The sequence below is a fragment of the Apteryx rowi genome, unplaced genomic scaffold (genome assembly GCF_003343035.1).
Source record: "Apteryx rowi isolate R43461 unplaced genomic scaffold, aptRow1 scaffold_91, whole genome shotgun sequence".
NCBI classification, from domain to species: domain Eukaryota; kingdom Metazoa; phylum Chordata; class Aves; order Apterygiformes; family Apterygidae; genus Apteryx; species Apteryx rowi.
Genome location: NW_020451216.1, coordinates 1,542,756 through 1,566,382, shown reverse-complemented (window position 1 = coordinate 1,566,382; position 23,627 = coordinate 1,542,756). Strand labels below are relative to the sequence as shown.

Here is a 23,627-nt window from a genome sequence, read left to right as displayed (position 1 = left end):
GGCGCCCCGCAGGCTCGGCGCAGGCCTGAGCGCCTGCAGCCAGCGGGCGTGCGGGCGCCGGCCGCTTCCCTGCCGCTGTGCCCGAGTTGGGGAGCGTGGGAGCGCGCGTCCCGGTTACCCGTCGGAGGCTGATCGCGGGCTTTCTTAGTGGTGTGCTGCAAGCGGGAAGCACGTGAAGCTGCAGTGGGTCGATTCCTTTTTTAAGGTAGGGCAGTGCCCCTGCGCGGTAACGAATTGTACCGGCGCGTGAGCAATGGTCTTGCATTAGCACGGCTAAAATTGAAATAGGCTGCCCCTTGATGCAGAAGGCCTTGTTACTTGAATACGCCTTTCTGAGATGGACTCAGGCCTTGGCGTTTTTCTTCTGTCTATTCCTTTAGCAGCGGTTWGCACACTGTCCCTGGTTAAAATCCATGTGGGACGTCCCTCCTCTCTTCCAGGCTGTTCATGTTTTTCTTCTTCACTAGATGAATTTGAGAAAGCATAGAGGGAGGAAGAGGTTGTCGTACTCTGATAGTGTATGCTTACAAAAAAAAGCTGAGCTTGGCGGAGTTACCGCGTGGGGATGTTGCTTGCCRTAGCTTGGAGAAGCTCCGAGTGCGGTTGTGCGTGCTGGCTGGGCTTTGCTGGGCTGGTAGAGTTTGGTGAACCTCTCCTCTGGGGAGAAGGGAAGGTCCTTGGTGTACCCTAGGGGCCTGCTAGGTCTGTTAGCAGGGTCTAGGTCCCTAGGACAAGGGTCCTTGCTTAGATGGGGGGGAGGCATGTGGCATTTTTCAGCTAAGACACTGTATCCTTTGGACACAAATTGGTTACCATGGTGCAGGCTAGGACCTGATAATGTGTTTGCTGTTCTGTAGCAAATGCCCACAGATTTGTTCTCGTGCAGTAAGGCGGGAGGAAAATGCAAGCGAACGCACACAACTGTTGCTGAATAGGTGACAGACATGCTGTAATATCACGTACCGAGTCGTTTCATATAAGCTTGTGTCCATACTTACACGGAGCTGTATGGATTGGAGTGATCCTCTTTCCCATTTCATCTGTGGGAACTGAATTATAAATGACTTATTAGTGCTATTTAATTATTGTTCTGGATGCTATTTGTTAACATCCTGTTTTATTTCTTCTAGCTGAAAGTCATTGCTATTGATGAGCAGCTGAGAGTCATTTATGAGGACAGTATTCAATTTGATAAAGACCTTCCGGAATTTAGGTAAGGGTTTTTTTTTTTTTTTTTTTACATTTTACTTGGATAATATAATTTAGAACTTTGTTTGATGATCTGTGGGAGGCTGTTGCCCTGTTTGGTCTCACTGATACGTGGAGCCATGAAGAAAGTTCATGCCATGTTCATGCTTCATACTTGGCGGTGGTAGTATACGCTCTTGCCTTGCTTTGTTTGTAAACATGGCAAGAACCCTCAAAATAGAAAGACCCCCCACCCCAAGGTATTATATACAAAGCAATCAAGTTTTCTTTGTTTTGTAAATTCGAACTTTTGGATGTGACTGTTTCTTTTTGGGGTGCAGAAGCAAGCACTGCCTTTGTGTCAGGGTGGAATGCTACCTTAACAGCAAATAAATGATGCGAGTGGAACTTTTAAAAGGAGTTTGGAGAGAAGTTTGGTGTGTTCAAATCTTCGCATTAGGATGTAGGATGACAGTATTTTTTTCCCTCCAGTTTATAGGCTAGAATTTTCAAATTTCATCCTCCATGTTCACAGGTTTCCATAAAGAATATTTATTTACTGGAGGGCAAAAATTGAATTTCATCTTGTAGATTCAAGCTGTTAATAGTGAAAGTTAGGAAACTGAGAGAGATCTGAGACTTAGGTGGAGCCAATGAACTGTATCAGCATTGGAGTCTATCACAGATCTTTCTTCAGGATCAGAGCCCTTCCTTGCTAATTATTTTCTTTACATTTAGGTCAAACATCTCTAATTTCATTTTCAAGCATCTGGCTTTTACTTTTTCAGGTTTAAAATATTGATCCTACTCTTGTTCTTAAGAAAAAAGCCTGATAAGTTCTCTTTGGTTATTAATAAACTTAAAGAACTGTGCTTGGTGGAAACAACAAAAAAAAAATTGCTGAATTTACCAAGAGAAAATACTGTCTTTCTGTAGGACTCAAGGTGGAGCCCATGTTCACAGCGACAGACTAACAGTCACTTCTCCTGTGCTGATGTGGGTCAAGGTATGAACAAGCTTYGTTGTTAGCTGTCTGGATGCATGTGTAGTATATGAAGTGTATGATTCGACTTCTTCCTTGGTGCTATTAAAAGGGAAACATATTACAAGCAGCAGTGAAGCTTGCCTTTCAAATCAGTCTAGTCCTGCCTGTTTGTGTGCTATTCTGTGTCTTTGGGATGCAAATGTTAACGTTATCAACAAGCACAGTGGAAGTTGTTACGGTTTTGAGGTTTTCTCCACTTTCTGTAGCATTGTATGCATGAAAAACCCTTTCCTGAAGTTCCTTCATTTGAGAAATACTATGCTTTTCCCATCCTCTTCTTGTTTCATGTGAAAAAGGAGACACTTCAGCTTTGCCTAGCTTAATTCTGTGCTTTTGCAGCATCCGGGTTACTCGCACTATCTTAGAATAAACTTTGCTAACCAATTGATAATCTCAAGTGGTAAATGGTTAAAGACCACTTTATTCACTTATTCACAGTCGCTTTGACTGGTGTTTATTTTGAAATGCAGATAACGTTCTTTCCTATTCTCAAAGCAGGCATTCCTTGCTTCCCAGTAGATTCTGCAACCCTTGGTCTCACATGGTGCTATACAAACTTGTCTTACTAGTGTGATTTGAATAGCTAAGGCATTTAAAAGGTCACAGAACCACCACTTGGTGATCCACAGTAGTTCCAGCTGATGATCTGTAAAGCTATGGTGAATTGGTCACAGTTGGTCTTTTGAACCCTAGTAAACAGGAACATTTGTAACTGTTAAATTAATAAGATGATGATATAGATATATGATCCTCATAGCTTTCCTGGGAAATTTTGAAGTCTTACAATGGTCCTTTTGTTAAGGAAGCCTGAGAACTGCCAACCCGAACCAGATTATATGAAGATAGATTAATATTTGGTTCTAAAATTTAAAATGTGACAAAAAGAAAAAAAATACTCTAGGTTTTTGAAGTGCTAAAATTCATCTGAATTATCCTTATCTTAAAGAGATTCTGAGTTTTCAGCTCACACTGAGGTCAGTGGTATTTAGGATACTTCGCATCTCGTAGGATGGGATGCACACCATTAAAAGATTTCATGGATTTCCAGAAGTAAGAACAGAAAAAGATAATTGTGTTTGTGTCTGGCACTCTTAAAAGTGGCTTCTTAATGAACTGGAGTTCTTTAAATCTTGTCTCTTGGTTAGTTTTTAAAGAATGGTCCTTTGTGATTCAACTTGTTTTAAGATCTTTTTTTCCCTGTGTGATTCAACTTTTATACTTACTTAGTAAATTAATTTATCAAATTCTTGAGAAGTACGTAGTCATTAGCTAATTTTCCATTATCTGCCAACAAACTCTTATCAGTGATGACATGAATTTACTCTTTAATTCCAAAGATTGTGAGTGTGCATAATTTGGTAGGTTGTTACAGTCATTTTTGTTTCTGTTTATTCCTGTAGGCTCTGGATATGATTTTGGAAAAGATGAAGTCTTCTGGATTTAATTTCTCTCAAGTGAGAGCCTTGTCTGGTGCTGGTCAGGTTAGTTTATAAAGATAAAATTCAGTCTTACTGTATTTCTTCAATAGAGCATAAGGCATAGTGATACATTTTGCTAAACTTTATTGCAGAAGACCATAAAGACATCAAGTAAGATCAGAGCTTCTATAGAAACATCCATTAAAAGATGCATCTTACCCAAGGGAGCTTAAAACCTGAAGCACATTGGAACATCTCTAGAAGGTAGTGGGAAAGGAGGATGAGGTTTACAGTGCAGTTGTTTAGATTAGTGTAGTGCGTAACTGGTTGGTTTCTGGTTGTTCAAATTCTTTGTACAGACTGATTTAATATGATTTTGCAGACTGGAGTCATTTTGAATTTCGGCATACCTAAGTGCTTGTGGAAATGAGGTAGAAAAAGTAGTGAGGAGCAGTTTGCTAAAGGGATAGTAATATCCTATTGAACACAATTTTTGTCAGCTAGCATAGAGCTCTCAGGATCCCAGGAACAACGGAAACCAAATTATGGTTGTCTTTGATGCAAAGAAGACATCTTATGCTGCCTGGGAAGGCATTTGCCATGATTTAGTCTATAATGCATAATAGCTTTTTTCTGAGGATTATAAAGCCCATCTTGACACTTAGTCAGTCATCTAGTCTTCTAGTACTCTAGTGAGACAAGGAAGTTTTTTTACACCTTTAACAGATTGACAGATCTGACAGATAACAGATATGACATTCGGAGTGAGGGCAGCACTGCAGTGATAAGCTAATTTAGGTGCACTAGGTTTAGGTTATTCATCTTGATATTTCTGGGACTAATTAATCAAAGTTGCTTTGATCTCCATATTTCATTAACTTCAGTTAAAGGGCTGAGCTAAGTATCTGGAAATCATAGCCTGTATCAAGGCTCTGTTATGAATTCTTCAGTGGAACAGAAGTTACAGATTGACAGGTAACCCCAGTTTACTCAGGTGAAGACTGCTTATATTCCCTCTTTTTCCTCTTGCTCCAAAAAGTTGGGGATGCCGACTTTGTGAAGTATTCAGAATCTTTAAGGTGCAAAGGATTTCATTTAATTGCCACCTCCGAACCATTATTGTCCTTCTCCCTTTTCTCTTCCAAGAGCCTTTTCTCTGTGCTGAAGATCACAAACAGGGAAGGTGCACTGTGGATGTGCCTCCCCAAAAGAAGGGACAAACTTGGTCTCAGTTGTCAGCAGAGCTGGAAGAGCGATGTTAAATACAGTCTGTATGATGCTGTGGGTCGGGTACTCTGTGCCCAGGGGGTTCTGTGTGTGCATTTAGTTTCATCAGAACCATTAGTGGGCTACTGGGTTGTGCTTTGTGTTTTGCCTTGGGTGGCCTAAAGTTCAACAACTAGAGATGCCTGGTTTGAGGAAGACTTCTCAGGACTGGAGCTTAAATAACTTTCTCAGCATTACACTGCAGGTTAGTAGTGGGCAAAGTATCTTGAACAGAATAACTATCTCAAAAATTGTCATGAGGGCAGACGTTGTCAGGAGATGTGGGTTGAAGTGACCGCAGTGGTGGCATTTGCGTGCTGCCTGGGCCCTTATGACTAATAGATTTAGTCCAGAAAGTAGTTATTGGTTACTGGAGTGACTGGGGCAGGCATGTGGCTGAAGCATCTGGAGGCTGTGCTGAAATAGCACGGCCCAGTCTTTACTGTGAAGCCCTGGCTATGACTCAAAGAGCCCTTGAAGTAAGTAGCTAGTGCCGTGGATTAGCAGTATAAAAGTTGCTTCCACCAGAAGTTGCTATAGTTCAAGAGCATAATTTTCTCTTGACTCCTACATTTGCTGGTTTAGTATATGCTTTGTTCAATCTTGAAAAGTCTTCTAATGAAGCAATTGGTTTGAATTGAAAAGGTGCTTTTATTTTTTGTCCTAGTTTGGAGACAGTTTTCTCTCCATTAGAGTTTGAAATTCAGATCAGAATATGAACTTGGCAACCTGGGACCATCTCCAACTTCTGGTTCTGTCCTGTTTTTGTACTTTCTACAGCAACATGGGAGTGTGTATTGGAAAAAAGGAAGTGCTGAAATTTTGAAGAATGCATCATCTGAGCTGCCTTTGCATCATACACTAAAGGTAACGTGCATAAAAGAGCTCTGAAGGGAGAGATGCACTGTCTTTTTTCTGATCTTTACACGTTGCTTTTTTCCTTACAAACTTTTCCTCTCGTCTGAGTGAGTTGGAATCTGCTGCAGCATAACGTGATATGTACAGGGTATTCCTTCAGCTTCAGGGCTTTTGTCTTTTCCTGTTCTCCTGCGTGGTAGTATATACTTTAAAAACTTACAGGTGCCAGTGGGCATCCCAGAATCCTTCTGCGTCAGAGCAACACCCTGTTCATTCTTTTAGGAAACATAATGTTTTTGTAGACAACCTCTGGTGGGTTTTTTTTGTATTTGTATTAACAAAAAACAATTGTGATGAGAATTACCTGAGTTTCCTTGCAATGCTTGAGATTTCTTTAGAAAATACATAAAAAAGACCAGTGTACACTTACCTCTAAAAGGATGGAAGTGTCACACTCTGTCAACAGAACCTCCAAACAGCTGTATTGCTGAACCTCAAAATTTTTTGGGAAGCGAGGGTGGAGAGGTTGGTAGTTTTTGAACATAGACTTGAGAAACTTTTATTTGAAAGGAAAAAGTAAGGAGAAATCAGCTTTTCTCTTGAAGACCCTTACTTTCCTTACTTTAACATCAGAAAGAACATTTGTGCGTTGGAAGGGAGACGTTGGTGTAACTGATCTATTAAATGATTAATTTTGGAAATATCTCATCTGTGCAGAACTCTTGGGAGTGGATTTAAGATGCTGTCCAGTGATGTACTAAGTCTCAGTTGCATTTCCCAATGGTTATGCCAGTCATTGGAGAGAAATCCGTTAGTGGAACTCAAGAAAGATAATCTAATTGTTTAGAGAGAAATTTGAAAAAGTGGAGCTAAACTTGAATAAAAAGGCCAAGGCCTGGGCTGCCAAAGAAGTGTACAAAGATACCGGCTCATGAGCTGGCATCAACATACCATGCTTCAGAGTATGTGAAAGAACAGCAGATAAAGCCTGTTGCTCCTCTCTAGTGTGCAGTTTGGGTTAGGCTTTCTCTCCTGACTGACATGCTGTCCGATATCCATTTCCCAGTAATTATACAGAGTTATACAGAAGTCATTTCAGAGAACTGAACTGTGAGCTGCTACATAAGTCTGCTGTACCRTTATCCCTCCAGTAGGGACTTCTTAGAGATTAGTCTTACTAATAAGGAATATTGTTCGTTTCAGGATTGTTTTTCTGTCGGTAACAGCCCCATCTGGATGGATTCTAGTACAGCTTCCCAATGCAGCTCTCTGGAGAAAGCCGTTGGAGGAGCACAACATCTAGCTAATATCACTGGTTCTCGAGCCTATGAGGTAAGAAGCAGCTAAGAAGAGAGTAGAAGTCCTTGGTAGAGTCTCATGATAGAAACAATTCTGCTGTTACTGTGGCATCACAGCAGATAATGTGTAATGTGAAAGGGAAGGTCTTATTCCAAGCCTTTGAAGAAACTCCGATGATATTCTGCTTTTCAGTAGTACTGCAAAGGAAGATGTGGAAGTCCTGTTCTTTGGAAATTTTAAAATGAAGCTAGGCAAAGCACTAGAAAACTGTGCAGCAAGAAGGGATGCAGAAATAGTGACTGGGGTGAGCTGTTGCACTTGGTCAGTGATTCCTAAACACAGTGTTTGGCAGCCTTGCTTACAGACTCAGGGACTGGTTCTCCCTGGGATCTCCTGTGCAGCTGAATTTCCATTGGGCTGGCAATCCAATTTGTAAATCTTAGAGGCTTGCTTGGGGTTATGACCCCCTATTTGGGGATCACTGCTCTAGGTTACTTCTGTAATTAGAAGATTGCCCTTTCAGTGTTCCCTTAAGGCTAACGAGCRGCTTTTGACCCAAGAGAGAAGTGAGTTTCAGAAGTTCAGGACCGTATCAGAGAATACTCTGTCACTCATCTCTTCCTGACACTTCCCTCCCTCTCTTGGAACTGTGACAGTGAGTTACGGAGTGGGAGTGGGGCTGCCCTCCAGGCATCTCAGCACGCGAGTAGTAGGTTTTACTGTTAGTTCAACAGAATAAGGCTCTAAGCTCCCAGATTGCTGATTCTGTTTTTGAATCATCATCTATGGCTTATGGCCAAGGTTGCAATCGGACTTTATCTACCACTGACAGTTTATTTTTAACTTACTAACTGTAACTTTTCAGAAGTTCAGTGTTAGAAGTTTTTTTTGTCATTTGATATAATACATTGATGAAGAACAATTATCTTTTAGCTATTAGYCTGTTCTGGAGTTACTTCCTTGAGTATGAATCTTCCTGCCTGCCTTCCTCATCTTCCTCACAGAGAGGTACCTCTTGGTTGGTACCTTAGTTAGGTAGCCTAAACCTTTTTAAGGATTCAAAGGCAGTGTTTGAATTGTGTGCGTTCCTGTGCGTGTAATAAGTGTGATTCATTCCACTGAACTGTCATTTCTGAAATGTAAATTGTGGATAGTAATGCTTTTTCACAGGCTTTTTTTCAAAAGGTGAGCAAAATTCTCATAATGAGACTATGCGTTATAGCCTGTTTAGTGCAGATTGCCTGCTGTGCACTGACTTTCATCATGCATCAGGCAAATTAAATATCCAAAGTGCAATGTACTGAACTCATTACACAGAGTTAATGATTATTGACTCCATTTAGGGTTTGTGTTTCTAAGCATTTGCATTTCTTTCTCAGCGTTTTACAGGAAACCAGATAGCAAAGATTTACAGCCAGAATCCTGAGGTCTACATGCAAACTGAGGTTGGCTCAACTTCAATATAATTATTGGAAATCACAGTTTAAAATCTTTTAAAATGAATTTCATGGATATATCAGATAATTTTTTTTCTAAAGAGAAGTATTTTCATTCTTGTCTTTGGTTGTAAGATTAAATTTGAGAATTGGAATGATGGTTTTATTTTATTTTTGTTTTTGTTAAATTATAAGGCATTAGGCAGATGAAAATCAAGCATCAGTTTCATCTTGAATGTTGTATTTAACAGTTGGATCCACTGGATCTGACCTTTGTGGAAGAAGTTTTAAAAGGTAGATTTGCATTTGGGTGGTAATAAATTGTATGTACAGCAGTTCCAACACTTGGAAATGGGTAATTAAGCACATAGTAGCCGTTTGCATGCAGAAATGTGATTGTTCTGCTGTACGTAACTGGCATTCGTACAGATGTGCCTAGGAAAAAAACTGCAATTGATTTCAAACTTTTTTCATAGTTTTTCCCATGAAGAACTACTTTGATTCTATTATTGCAAATGAATTACGCTGTGTAGTTGGTTTCCTTCATATTCTGAATTTTAAAAAATCAGCTATCAATTTCATTATTATTTCAGTTTGTTGAGTCTGTATCTAGCAGGGACTAACTGCTCCGATTTGCAGCAAGGTGCAAACTCCATGCATTACAGTGTAAATGAGGGGAGGGCTCCCGTCCTGTGATTAGAACCTGCCCAGCGTCATGGCGCGTGAAGTTGGGCTGCTTGTGTTTTGTATTATTACAATTCTTATAATAGTATTGATTATAAATTTTCTGTGGTTTTTAAAATCTCACCCATGCATGGAACAGTTAATTTCATGGGGAAGTGAGTTCTGTCGTTGACTCAGTACTTTGTGGGAAAACACTTCCTTTTTTTGTTATTTTTCCTTTCTTAGTACCTATTCATTCTATAACCCTCATGCTCCTGAGGGATGGCATGAAATAGATAGAAGACCAATGCAATCTGACTATAAGCTTAAGACTAAATTCAGAGAAAGGTGCTTCAGTGGAGGAAAATGGGTCCTTGGGAACTGAGATCTAGTCAGACTTTGAGGGCTGGTTGCCTCGATGGCACTTTTCAGTAATAAAAAATGTACAAGAAGTTGTGTTCTAGCACAAAACTTCTTCCATGACAGAGCTGCTCTTGGGGACCTGCAAGAAGCACTTAGCAGCATGGCAGTCTCCAAGCCACATGGAAGCTGGATGTTCTTCCTCTAGGTCAGCTTGCTAAGCTGACAGATTCATAGTTTGACTTCATCCTTTTCCTTCCCTTCCAGGCAGCTAGTGCCCGTTGGGGCAGCCCAGCAGGTAGGACTTCGTTGTCTAAGCGCAATGCAATACGTTCCTGGGCGCAGGCGCAAGAAGAGCAAGCGTGTCGTTAAGTTTCCAGGCCATTATAACCACCTCTTAGAGCTCTGCCTGCAGTCTTTGAATGCTGTGTGAAGCAGTGGTTTCATGATCACTAATACAAACCCTGTCACTGCTAGCTCACACCACTAGTAGAAATCTGATCCCGATTAGTTACGGGGTGACAATCATATTTCTTTCGAATTAGAGCACACAGTAAGGAATTTTTCAGCTTTTATGCCAGCTTCTGGGGCACAAATACTTGATCCTGGCAGTTGCTCTAGCAGATTTGAACTGGCAGCGAGTTCGTGCTGGATCCCTGCTTTGAGCCGTACGGCTGGGGCATTTTTGGGCCAGGACTTAATGTGTTGTTAAAACATCTCCCGAGGGCTGAGCTGCAGGTAGTGGTTCAGCGCAAAGCTGACTGTAACCGACTGGTAACTCCTGGGATGTCTGGGTCTGGCTTGGGAAGAGGTCGCAGGTGGGAGGAAGGTAAGAGTTCACAAAAAGGTGCTGCTAGCAGAGCCTCGCCAGAGTACAGACCAAAAAGCTGCAGATCTGTGCTCTGAATTGACCAGTGCATGGTTTCTCACACGTATTTCCCCTGCTGTCAACATACTGGTTTTTTTTTTTTTGGTAAGTGTTTTTTGTTGAAATGAGATTGTGAGATACATCACTGTCATGAATTAATTCCTGATAATATGGAATATGCTAATATAGTAAGTGTATTTTGCATGTTTCAGAGTGCAAAGTTATTAACAGCTTTTATCTTGGGGTTCCTTTTAGATTGATATCTACTGTATTCCTTAGACAGGAAAACACAGAACAGAATAATCCTTCTAGTTGTATTTTTTGTGCTTTCTGTACCTAACATTAAGCATCTATTAACATTTGSTGCTTCCAATTACTTAATTATTTACTTTCTTTGAAGTGAATGCTGATGGGAATCACCGTCTCACACTGTCTTTTTCTTTCAGAGAATCTCTTTGGTTAGTAGTTTTGCAGCTTCCCTTTTTCTAGGAGCTTATGCACCCATCGATTACAGTGACGGTAAGTGTGTGGCCTTTCCTGCTASTGACAGTTCCGACAAGGAGATTTTCCTCTCTTTTCACACCTTACATGGAAGGGGTGGGAAAGGTCTTCTTTGTTTATTTTCAGTCTTTAAAACTTCAACGACAAGGTTATTAATTTTTAAGCTGAGTTACTCCTTTCAGTTTGTTGCTGCTCTCAGTAGTGCTGGCAACTCTGCTTATTTATCCCCATCGTGCTATAATTCCCATTCCTGTAAAATGGATCTGCAGGAAATACTTTTAAATTAAATTGTATGCCTTTTTTAATTACTTCAGGAAGTATAAAGGAGTGCTGAAATACCTGTCTAAAAGCATTAAAAAGTTGTGGTTTCTGTGTTAGACTTCACAGTTCTGCTATTTGTTCTTTGTTTTTGATGATTTTGCTCCGAGTTGCACAAGATGTGAACAWGAGGTATATTGTGATTAGTTCCCCCCCCCCCCCAATCTAACTGGAGTATGGATCTGCAACAGAAATATCTTTTCAAAATAACCCAGGGTAAAAACATAAACCAAGCGAAAAACCCAAAACTCAGTTTAAAAAAGTATAACCTTTCATATCTTTCTATCCAGCAGAACAAAGGCAAAAAAAGTGACTAGGCCAATGTCTCTTTTTCTGTTGTGTGTTATCTCAGGTATCCAGCTTTTATATGGCAATTTTAAATGGCAATTACAAGGAAACCTTTTTGCTGGGAGCTATGCTGTTATTTCTAAATAGCGTTTTGACTCCTGCTCAGAAACTAAGAGAAGATGTATTTCAGAGCTGAAAGGTTAGATAATAAGGCTCTCCAAGGAAATTTTGCATTATAGAGCCAGATTTGACACCCATGTGTGAAGACCAACTCATTTTTTCTCCTTTGTTATTCCAACAAGGCTCAGAGGAAAAGGCAAGACATCTCAATTTTAGCTAATGGACAACTTATTCAATACTGAGTCTCCCATTTATACTTGAGACCTTAAAAATTGAAAGGCAATCTATGCTTATTTTCAAGCAATTGTGAGATTATTACATCGGTCTTCTGGTCCTGTTCTGTTAGGCATTTTTTTTCACAGCTACATTTTATTTTTTGTGTGTTATTGGCAACAGTAACTCTCTGAAGATTTGCACTTTGCTCCTCAGTAGACCCCAGTGCTGAGCACTTCAGCTACTCAGCAGCCTGCAGAACTAGGTCCATGTACTGTATTTCCAATAGAGATGGTGAGATCTTCCAGATACTTTTTTCTGGGAAACAAATCTGACAGTTTTTGATTTTTCAGTGGAAACAGAGTGATCATTTTGATTGAAATGTATAAAAAGTAAGAATTTAAAATATTGGCTTTTTGTAATGTTATCTCTGCCTTTTCTGGTTGGAAGCAAATGGGGAAAACAGTGCTGCTTCACTTTTGGAAAATGACAGTTTCTGTGTTTAGCTGAAAAACAGTGCATTTTAAGCTGTAAGCAAAGTGAAAATTTGCTTCACTGGAAAGCTTTCGTAGAAAATATATTGCGTTTTTCAAACAAGATCTAGGAGATCCTTTTAATTCTGTTACACCTCTGGATATTTAAATAACTTGAATAAATGTTAGCTACTGTTCAGAGGATGCAAGATTATTAAATGTGTGAAAAAAGATAAGAGAATTAAGCAGGCCATTATAGCTCTGCTCTTACAAGATAAAAGATTTTGCAGCATTGTAAGCTATATTTTGTCTTGTACGTTCTTTTCTTCTGTTAACATAATGAGAGAGAATTCTAATTCCAGTAATAAAATATAATTACAATGTATACAATAGTTATTTGGAACCAACTAAAAGACTTGTTTTCTTTTCGTTTACAATCTCCTGCAATTCACTAGATCTTTTACGTCGCACCTGTATATTGTAGTTTGAAATGCATCTTTCAAAATAATGCTCAGATAATGGACCTATTCTTCATTTCTGCAGGTTTAACTTCGGGTCATATCGTCTTTAAAAGACCCTGTCAAATTGTTTAGCTCTGCACAATAACTTATCTCTCTAAATTTGCAGGTTACTGTCGGAAATGTGTTATTCAGTTTCAGGATTTTTCCTTCTTAAAAGTCCAATCTCATGAGGCTCAAATCACTCCCTGTGAATGGCTGAACACCCTGGGTGATTGATTTAAAAAAACAAAAAAACAAATTACATTCTGGGGGAACAAAGAATGATTTTCATTTATATTGTGCAGATGTTAAAAGTAAGATACGTTTGGGACCTAAACGACTTGAACACTGGAGGCATTGTCTCTTTTAGAAGACACCTTAATAACAGCTATTCAACTCTTGACCTAAAGAAGCTTTATCTTTTGAAATGCTTTTCTAAGAGCCTTAGGCAAATCATAGCTTAGCATACTTGTTTTTGTTGTTCTATCAAAGCGGGATGCTTTGAGCTGAAGCCTTTTCAAAAGGAAGCACGGTGGGCTGAATTTACTCCTAATGTAGCTTGTTTGGTGCCAGGAGAGTTAATACCGCCTAGGATTTTAACTCGCTGAAAAGGCAGTTCAGAGTGCTGTAATACAGATGCACTTAACTCTTTATAAATATATTCAAATATTGATCTTTTGTTTGTTGATTAATCAAACCAATTAGTCTCTGTCTTTTGGCCTTTGTGATGAAATTGTTTTTCTCCGGCCTTGAAGCACTTGAATTTTTGTATCTGTAGTGAATATTATCAAGTCCTGATTGTATTTCTGGCCTTTCTGTATTAAGAGTTAGTGATGCTTGCGGTGAGATACTGAATCCTATTCATCCATGTATTGACCCTTTTCTCAATCTTTACTAGACCGTGACCTTGGCTGATGACACTATTCATTCTGATGGCGTATCTGTTTGGAGTGACAAGGCGGAGGGCTSCCTTTGATTTTTTTACAATCTTAACCCCCCTTAATCCTCAGATTATTACTTACTTTAAACGTTAGAGTGGTGTGTTTAAGCTGTTTTAACTAACRTTTGCTTCTAGAAGCAGTGTAGATCGTGATCAGAGGGGATCAAGTTAGGAACTCGCTCTCCATCACTCCCTGTATAAGCAAAGGAGAAAGAGAAGCRGTTCCAGGGAGCAGTCAGCTATGTTTTTTTCTTTCCAGTGCCTAGAGAGTCTCATGCAAGTGCCTAAAGTTAGATAGGATACATCCAGGCCAATAGGTTCATAGTTCTTGTAAAATAGTTGTTTTACATTTTTTCAATGAGTTCTAGATAGAGAGGTGAATTAGCTCATCTTTCTTTTCTCGAGTCATATTAAAGTCTGTGCAGCTGTGAGTCAGTGCAGCTGAACTGTTGTCTCTGTGTTATATAGGCTTAGACTTTCCAGTTATGAAGGTTAGTGTTTTGCCTGTTCTGTGCAGGAATGATTGGGGGCTACCCTCACAYCTTGCAAAATGGCATTGGAGGATTCTAGTTAAATGTTTCTCTAACTTGGGAGGRCGAAGGGTTTTTATAAAAAAAACCAAAACCCTTTTCTAATAAAATTCTTACTTATTTAAAGATTTTATTGCTCACTGAGTAATTRAATTGAGGTTCTCGGCATTTTAATCTAGGGACTTTTCCAGGWAACTTTTTAGATTTGCGTATTTCCTGGTAGAAGGGCTCGTGTTCCCTAGAGGCTTGGGAAGAGGTGGTTGCACCTCCTTTAAGTGTGGACGGTGATGCTAGACTCAGTTTACCCGGGAAGCGGAGGGTGGCTAGTTTTAAGAGTGATCTCATTTACAGAATGGAGAGGAGCTGGAATAAGTCTTGCCATCTCTAATGTTCCTGTGGGTGCCAGGGATTTTGACAGCAGAAGAGGGAAATGCACCTTTTGCCCATGGGAGGCATGTTGCACTTTGTGCTCTGTCAGATTCCTGCTTTTGCATTTTAGACCAAATTAACTAGTGCATAATTTATTAAGTGTATTTAATTTGCATGAAATGAGATTAATTGATTGAATTTAATAAAGTTAGTTTTATTTTATGTGTTGTTAAGTATAATCCAAATTTCCTGCTGTTTGGCCTGGATTATTCCAGTGTCTCATCTGGAGTACGCAGCGCTTTCTGTTTACAATGCTGTGTGCAGCACTAGGGTCCAGACTTTGTTGTTGGTACTTAGGCTTGGACTGCATGAATAGTTACTTTATTCATAAGCATCATGAAATTCATTATTAAGCCCTCGTGGAAAAGGGTGCTGGGAACTGATAGAGTGTCAGCTCGTTTGCCCTTGTGTAACGAGCAGCAATGTGTGCATATGGAGAGTGTGGCAGGATTATCCCGTGTTCAGAGTAAGAGCCCTCCTAGAGCCTTGTGATCYGCTGGCCGAGATGTGGGTTGCACCTCGTTCCACGGACACTGSGTACTGGGTCAGCTTCACCGTCTCTGTGTTTTAAAAAAGTTGAAGATGTATTGAATTGAAGTAAATTCTAGATTTTCCACCGTGCTTGGCTGAGTACGTGGCTATGTTTCTGAGATAAGTAAGTCATGGGCTAAATGGTCTTTGAAATGAAAATGTTGTTAATCCAGAATAAGACTACTTTATCCCAGAACAGTACTAACTAGAAACATGTACAGATTTTTCAAGTCTAATGAAATGTGCAATTAAAGACATCTTAGAAATATGGGAAAGAGATGTGGAGTGCTCAGATACGGAGTGCTCACTAACCAAATTCAATTAACTTTATAAAGAAGAGCCTTGCAAATAAAATAGTGAGGGAAATGCAATGAGAAGCTAAAGTAAAAGTGCACAGCCCTCCTCTGATCTAGTAATAGCGAACTTAGGTGGCCACAACAGTCAGTAAGCCAGAGCAACCAGTAATTCATTCAGTAACTCTACATTTTGGAGGTATTGCACGCTTACATCTGTTGCAGATTTCAGTTGGGCTGTTCAGCATTTCTGAAAATCATGACTTTGATATTTAAAGCTGGACTATCCAAATTAGCCTTAAAGTTAGAGGTTACTTCTGAAAATTTGATCTCTTGCTTTTTTTTGACTTCTAAGTTTTTATTTCATCATCTCTGAAGAAGGAAGCATTGGTATGGAAGAAGATTAGTCAGCATGGATTTAGATGCTGGTCTGATACTATACTCAAAGGTAGGAGTAGCATAGAGACATACCACCCAGGGAGGAATTTCTTTGTTGTTAGGTTTCAGATGGGCACAACACACCTTCAAGTTACATTGCTGCATCACCTTTAGATAGGTGTAGTGAGGTCTTTGTCCAAGATGGAAGGTTTTAGGAGGAGCTGATGGGAGGCAGTGACCTTGTTCTTCCTTCTGCTCTTAATCTAGGAATAACTGAATGGTTTGGTGCATTGTGCATCAGGGAGGTCTCATTTTCTGCTACCTTAACAGGTGAAAGCTATCTAGAGGCTGAATCACCAACTGTATAGTATTCTTTATGCTTAGAAGAGCTGAAATCATTCTATTTTGATGTAAAAGTTTGATCTGTAATTTTTCTGTTGCATGCAACAAAGTGAAATTTTCTGTTGCAATACTGCCTGTTTTCTCCATACTAGTTTTGTGTTTAATGACCTATGGTGCTTCTTGTGATCTGTCTTGTAGGTTCTGGGATGAATTTGCTGAAGATTTKTGAAAAGGTATGGTCAGCGTCTTGCCTTGACGCTTGTGCACCTGCATTAGCGGAGAAACTAGGATGCCCTGTGCCATCCCACTCAGTCCTGGTATGTGCCTGTCCAGAAGACTTGTTAATAAATTGTCATTGAAAGAAACTGGGCTCTGTGCTGAAAGTTCAACTAATGGGACTTTCTTGGCATATATTTGTGTGTATGTGTGCATGCACAGTTATCCTCAGAGCAGTGCCGGCTCACTGAATATTTCCAGGTGTGTTGTGAATGTATATGCCAGAGCAGGAACAGACATCTTTGAAAACTGGTCGTTGGTGTCTGTCATGGCTTTCATCATTGATCATCTTGGATCCCTGCATGCCCTGGGGTATGAAGACAGAAGTTTTGACAGATGCTCCAGTGATAAGAATCTGTATTTTTTTTCCCCTGTCTCTGTGCCCGCAAGCACCTGGTTGCTGCAGAGCTATGCGCAGCATGTGTTACTGCAGAAATAGAACCCAACGTTTGCATTTCTTAACAGTGACCTTGTTTTAAACTGTTTGTAGAGTTAATGAGTTAATCTTTATGAATAATTTTGGATATTTAAAGCTCCTCAGTTCACGTAAAATAACAGTGAAATCAAATCAAGCTGAGTGCCTCTTAAAGCAAGAGTCAGTTTAGTCTTACTACCCAGCACAAGAAGAGCTGTTGCTATAGGTGCTGCACGTATAAGAGTGTAAATAGCTGGCACCTGATTCCTCTGAATTCAGTGCTAATAAAGTAGCTGGCTTGTGACTCCAGTGCCAGTCTTCCATAAAAGAGGAGGAACGTACTAAAAATCCCTACACATGCCCTCATATTTTTTAAGGATAGTTTTTGTCTCCTGTTTTTTTTTTTTTCTTCTCTGTGGCTATCAAATATAGTTTAAAACAATAGAATTCTTGCCCCCTGAAATAATAGGGGTCATATTCCAGCATTTGATGTCGTGATATTTATTAATGTTGTGTTTGCTCTTATGTTTGCATTGAATTTCTAATTTCTATGTGTTAATATTCAGGTATGCGTGCAAAATAGATGGATATATTTTTGTTACTTAATGTGAATAACTGGAGAGAGACACGGAGTTAAAATGCTACTTATTTACTTGACATATTTCAGTATCTAATCTGAGGGATACTTGTGAGGTTCTCTTAGTTTAAAAAAAAAAAAAAAAGCAGTTCAAAATCTCTAGCATATTTATGCCTTAAATACACACAGGTAATTATCCCAGCTGCTCTGGGGCTGTTTGTTTCTCTGTTACAGCACACTGTGTCTTACATTGCAAGGTTACTTTGCATTTTTCAGCTTTTTTTCACTGTATATTTCTTTTTTTTCCTTAGGGGCCCATTTCTCCTTATTATATTAAGCATTACGGGTTTAGCCCAGACTGTAAAATAGTAGCATTTACAGGAGACAATCCAGGTGAGATGATTAAATGTGTAAGATTCAGTGGATATGATTATTTACAAACTAAAACTCTAAAATCAATCTCATTAATTCTCAGATGCTCCCTCTACACTTTTGTCAGCATTAATACCTTTTTCCAACAAACATCACTGTTTCTTCTCAGGTATAGACATACTGTATGAGCTGAGTACTACAAATGAATTCCCGTTTGCCTAGTAATTAGAGGCGACTTCATTTACCTCTTGGTAACTTCATTTTGGTTTGTCTGCACCTAAGAAACTATTCTTAGTATGAATTGCTTCTGTTTTAACTTGGAAAATGTGGATTCAGAAACTTCTGTTGTAACTTGTCAAGCCGAAAGGTGGAGATGGTTCTCTAGGAGTTTTCCTTCTGTCACACGGGTAGATCTCAGTATGAGGGAATGTGTTAATTTAGGGTCAGTTTTGGGAATCCTAGAAACTAGACTGTTCCAGTGTAAAGCAAGGAAGTCTGTTTCTCAAGACTGCAAAAATAAAATATTTATTCACGTTACAGTTGCATATCCAGGTTTGAATTAAGATGGAGGCTTTGTCATGCTGTCACCATGCTATGCTTTGCATGCAGGTTACCGGAGGTGGTTAAACTTGGAATTTCCCAAAGGTCCCATTTTTTTTCTAAGACTCAAATCCGGCTTAGTGTAATAAATATGTCAGTAGTCTGACATAAGTGGGAGCCTCTGTGCTTTAAAGCACCATGTTAAATAAGAGTCCGTAGTACTTAGAACCTGCATGTGTAAAACACTGGAAAATCTCGCAGTTCTGCAGTTTTTTGTCTTGAGCATTCTGATTCTGTGCTCAAAACGACTCCCTCACCCAAACTCGTTGCCCCTCTTTCACAAAACCAAAATACCAAAATACCATTATATAGGCTAAGGCCGTCATGAAGCATACCGAATTGAATCACATGAATAACTTTTTATTTGGTATTCTGACTCTTGCTTTCAGCATCATTGGCAGGGATGAGACTTCAAGAAGGAGATATTGCAGTAAGTCAAAACATATTGCTGAAAACTATCCATATCCCTGAATAAATGAAAGACATGAAATGTAAATGGTAACATGGACAATAACTGTAGATCATCAGTTAAATTAATCTGTTAGCGCTGATTTTCTATTTGTTGGATTCAAGCTTTTTTTTTTTTTTTTTTTTTTTTGATCAATCTGTAAGCTGGCTGAAAGATTTTAAGTAAACTCTGAATATTTTTAAACAAATGCCCCAGACGTTAAAACCTGGCTCCGTCTGGTATGTATTTCACTGACGTGACAAGTCAGAGCTAGCTTCAACATGAATCCAATTGACTTAATGTGTAATTTAAAAACAATTAGTGGTAATAACAAATGGTTTTAATTTAATTTCTGTATTGCTTTGCATGCATATTGTGATAAGGCTTCAATTATTATTTTTTTTCTTCTAGATTAGCCTTGGCACAAGTGACACATTGTTTCTTTGGATCCAAGAACCAACTCCTGCCTTAGAAGGTCATATCCTCTGCAACCCTGTTGACTCTCAAGCATATATGGCACTTTTATGGTAATATAATTTATTTTTGTACATATGGGATCAATAAGATATATTTCTTTCTTTATGTTAGTGTTTTATTTCTTTTGCAAAATGATAATGAATACAACGTTCAGCATTCTGTACAGTATATGGCAATCTATTGTTGAAACATTTGCATCAACATTATAACATTCACATTGTTTAATTTGGGTAATTGCAACTGCGGAGTTGTGGAGGATAAATTTTCATGGCAATAAAAAGATGAATTTAGTTTTTTGTATACATAGGGTCAGCTCACTTTGCATCTAAGGCAATATATTTAATGCACAGGAATAACAATAATCTGAAATATAATAATCTGAAATGTCAGAAGCTTGACCAGACTGTGTAACTTCTTTGCTGCTCTCGTGGTCCAGAAGGGACATAACAGGGCAGGTGAAGATTCCCTTTCTCGTAGAGGAGAATGGTCGGTGCTGTTCAGGGACGCATTAGGCTGTGCATGTGGAAAATACCAAGATCTCAAGAAGCCCAGCTGTGAGAAGGATCCTCATGGGAGCATTTGCCTGCTGTAGGTAGGGAATGGTTTGGCACCTAGCCAGTCAAGTAGGTGGAAGGATGGCCTAAAGCTATGTTGTCCCTCACTGGGTCACTGTATTTGAGAGGAAAAACTTTCAAAATGGGTCAGACCATTTAGRCATATATTTACAAGTAATATACAGAAAATTTTGTGTCTAAATCCCCTGGACTGCACAGAGCACAACCCAGAATTTATTGGCAGGGGGAGTTGGATGGGGCCCTGCAGCCCTCTTTATAACTTGGGGTCAGGACATTGTGTTCCTTGGGAAGGCCTTCAGAAACGGGCAGCACTGTAACGGGGCCATTAATTGTGAATATGCAGATACAGCCCTCCTAAGGATCTAAAATAGGTTTTGTTTTTTTTTTTCCCCCTACTTGGACTACTACTCATTTGTCATAGTGGTAACATTGTTTCCTTTATTCCAAAATAACGGATGTATAAAGTAGCTACTTTGTGAAGTAGTTTCTGAAGTGCAGATTTGATGGCTTAGTGATTAACTCAACCTGCTCCCTGTGGATCCTGAGATTACCCCTTACCTCTAACACCACAAAACCAAACTGTAGATTCTTGTGACTCAAAACTTCAACAAATCTCAAGTTTCTCTTTTAACTATAATAGAGTCCTCCATGTACAGTAATAGGATCCTGTAGATAACAGTAGGAACAGTGTTAGTGAAGTTGAGTGTATTAGGGCAATATCAATTGTAAGCTGTTGAGTTTCATAATATGATTTCCCAGCAATTGTTTATTTTTTGTAGCTTTACTGTCAAGTTTCTCTTTTTCCCAATATTTTTCCAGTGCTGCTATGCGAAAGAGCTATATAAACAACCGGTTTGTAATAGCAAAGGAGATGGTGAGACATTCTTCTGAATAATTGTCACACTTCCATTCTTTTACTTCTGCTTAACACATGCAGAAGGGCAAATCTCTGTCTTTCAGAACACACTTTATTTCTGTAGCTATGCAGGTGTAAAGAGTTCCCGTTCCCCTTGTCTAACTTTCTGCCCCCACTGTGCACCTTTTGCACCAATGCCCCTTATGTTGGTATAAATGTTTGTAGGATAGTGGAATAAACAGGGGACTTACCTGGCTTAGGATAAAAAGAGTACATGAGCTGTGAGGCAGATTATCAGTACAGAAAACTCAAGTAACTTCAGCTGCTGTTACTGGGCACGTTCAGTGATTTTCTTGCCCTCTTTCTGGACATTTCTCTGCCTTTCCAGCTGAGTTGCTCAGATAACTCTGTGTTGGAGAGTATTCAAGCTGCTTTCCTTTGGATCTGAGTCAAATGCTGCAGTATGTTGCAGGAGTGTTGTACTCACAGAGGAGGCCAAGGAGGTGGCTGCACAGGGGGGGCACAGATTATGGACACTGAACAGATCCGTATTTTACAGGCAACTTTATTTGTCTGGTGTCTTGATTACTTGTGCCTCAAAGCAGAGCCAGTTAGGGTCCAGCATGGTATATGAGCTTTGGAGCAGAATCATGCACATGCAGTTGTGGTGCGTTTCTTTGTCAGATCCTGGCCCAGAGCTAGAGCTCGTAAGGCTTATTGGACCCAAGCTGTCTCYGTGTTGTACCATGTTCCTGAAATCAGAAGTGCAGTGTGGAGACACTCTTGCTCCTTGTTACAGAGTCATCTCTGGTTGAGCTTTTTAGCATCGACTCTGTCGGAGTACTCGTGACTGCGTATGGTAGCGCTAGCTCTGCACCCACAGCACAGAACTTTCTCCCTCAAGTAATTAGCTCCATCTGCAGATAATCTCCAAAAGTAGGTGTCCATCTTGGCTCCTGCAGTGCAGTCAGACTCAGTGAAGCCCTTTACCAGAGTGCTTGTACAGTGCACAAACACAGCTCCACAGGACCCAGCCCTGTGCCAGCTCGGTCAGAGCTCCTGCTGCTGCTGTATCAGTGTGTGCAGGATGTTCTCCAGCACTTTGGGCTCCAAGAAACCTTAGTAAGTCAGGGACTGAGCTGTGGATCCTGTGTGTGGAGCTCTGAGGAGGTATCTGAGCTGTTCCGCCAGCCTGGGTTTGCCATGGCCTGCCAGACTGGATCTGAGCCAACTCACTGGAGAGATGTATACCAGCATCTCTGTACTGTTCCTCAACATGTCCCGTAATATTTTTTTTTCTTACCTCATTTCCTCCCCTCTCCATTTCTTTGCATAATGAAGAGATGATTGTATCTTAGTTTGCACAACTATATCCATCTGATATAATAAACAGCAATACTAAGTAAAACAGCAAATTACTTTAAAGATCTAGGACCAAATGGTTTGGAAAATGCATATGGTATGTTTGTGTGTTTTAGTTTTAAGAACGGGTCTCTGATGAGAGAGAGGATCAGAGATGACTGTGCTTCAGGCTCCTGGGATGAATTCTCCAAAGCCCTAACGTCTACTGTTGCTGGAAACAATGGAAACTTGGGTATGAGCCTTAGCAAGGCTGGGAATTCCAGGGTTTCCTTAGACACACTTAAAATTTTGGGGGAGTTGCACCTACTTTTTAATTGGGTCATGATAAAGGCCAATCATTAAGTTTACTGGAGCAAGGAAAACTCCTAATGTGTACTCAGAAATACTCTCTTGGCAGGCTAAGTGTCATGATAGTATTTTCCTTTAATATTCAATAAATAAGAAAATGATATTTATGGAACTGTTTTGGTAGTTGAACATCTTTTAGTAGCCTCTTAGCAGTAGAATTTTAAAACTGGTCATTTCTGAAGGAGGCTTTCATTAAAGTTTGTTGCTTTATACTGAGGACTCAAACCAAGTGGACTTARGTAGCTCCATATTCTCTCTTTCTCAGTCTGCAATGTCTTCTGTCTCTAAAAGTTATTCTATAATCCTGTTCAGTGCATGTGAACAAAGCAGTGATACCAGTGTCAAATGACATGCAGACTTTTTGCACTTTCCCCAGTCTGTGTCAGAGTTTCATCTCTGTTTTTTCTCACATTATGCTAAGTGAATCAAATCAAACAAAATGATGATGACAATGTTTAAAAAATATTAATAAATCCCTGTATTTGAAAATTTGCATTATTTTCTTTCCTAAAATTTAATATTTCACAGATGTGGTATATAGCTCTGAAATAAGTTAACAAAAGGTGAGCCTGTGTGTAATCAAGATTAAAATTTAACCATTGTAGGGCTGGATTTGGAATCATTACAATTTTATTAGGTCTGAATTAATACGAGTAAAATTAAATTAAAAGCGCTGGGTAGAAAAGTCTTTTTTTTTTTTTTCCTTTTTTTTAATCCAGATATTTAAACTATAGAAGACTTCATTCCCTAGAAAAGTGAATTTAAGATATAGTTTCTTGACACTATGAGGTTAGCACTGATTTTATTTTTAGAAACTTAGTTTTGTTGTCTGTGAAATCTAATCTCTGTGGGGCATTAAAATGGCCAGGAATCTCTTTTCACTAGAAGGCAAATCAATTCAGGTGTTTCTGAAAATGGGAAGAAATTAATCCAAGTCCCAGAAGTCAGCCACTTTAGTATGTGATAGAAAAAAATGGAAGTTGATGAGAATGTTATTATTGATTTCAGGGATGCCAGGATGCTACCTTAAAGTTTTAAAATTTGTATTGCAGTATATTCACTTG

At 39.4% G+C, this 23,627-nt stretch overlaps 1 protein-coding gene across 2 annotated transcripts in view; it reads left to right on the top strand.

Moving 5' to 3' along the window:
* Window positions 1-23,627, top strand: part of XYLB (xylulokinase) — a 100,142-nt gene that overhangs the window by 18,080 nt on the left and 58,435 nt on the right. For both annotated transcript variants that reach the window (XM_026091572.1, XM_026091573.1), the window contains exons 2-13: window positions 1,131-1,213; window positions 2,125-2,194; window positions 3,634-3,714; window positions 5,698-5,784; window positions 6,979-7,107; window positions 8,454-8,519; window positions 10,848-10,920; window positions 16,456-16,574; window positions 17,837-17,918; window positions 18,887-18,927; window positions 19,357-19,472; window positions 22,332-22,447. In XM_026091572.1, coding sequence (XP_025947357.1) covers window positions 2,183-2,194; window positions 3,634-3,714; window positions 5,698-5,784; window positions 6,979-7,107; window positions 8,454-8,519; window positions 10,848-10,920; window positions 16,456-16,574; window positions 17,837-17,918; window positions 18,887-18,927; window positions 19,357-19,472; window positions 22,332-22,447 — 922 coding nt within the window. In that variant the 5' untranslated portion in view covers window positions 1,131-1,213; window positions 2,125-2,182. The remainder of the gene's footprint in view (window positions 1-1,130; window positions 1,214-2,124; window positions 2,195-3,633; window positions 3,715-5,697; window positions 5,785-6,978; window positions 7,108-8,453; window positions 8,520-10,847; window positions 10,921-16,455; window positions 16,575-17,836; window positions 17,919-18,886; window positions 18,928-19,356; window positions 19,473-22,331; window positions 22,448-23,627) is intronic.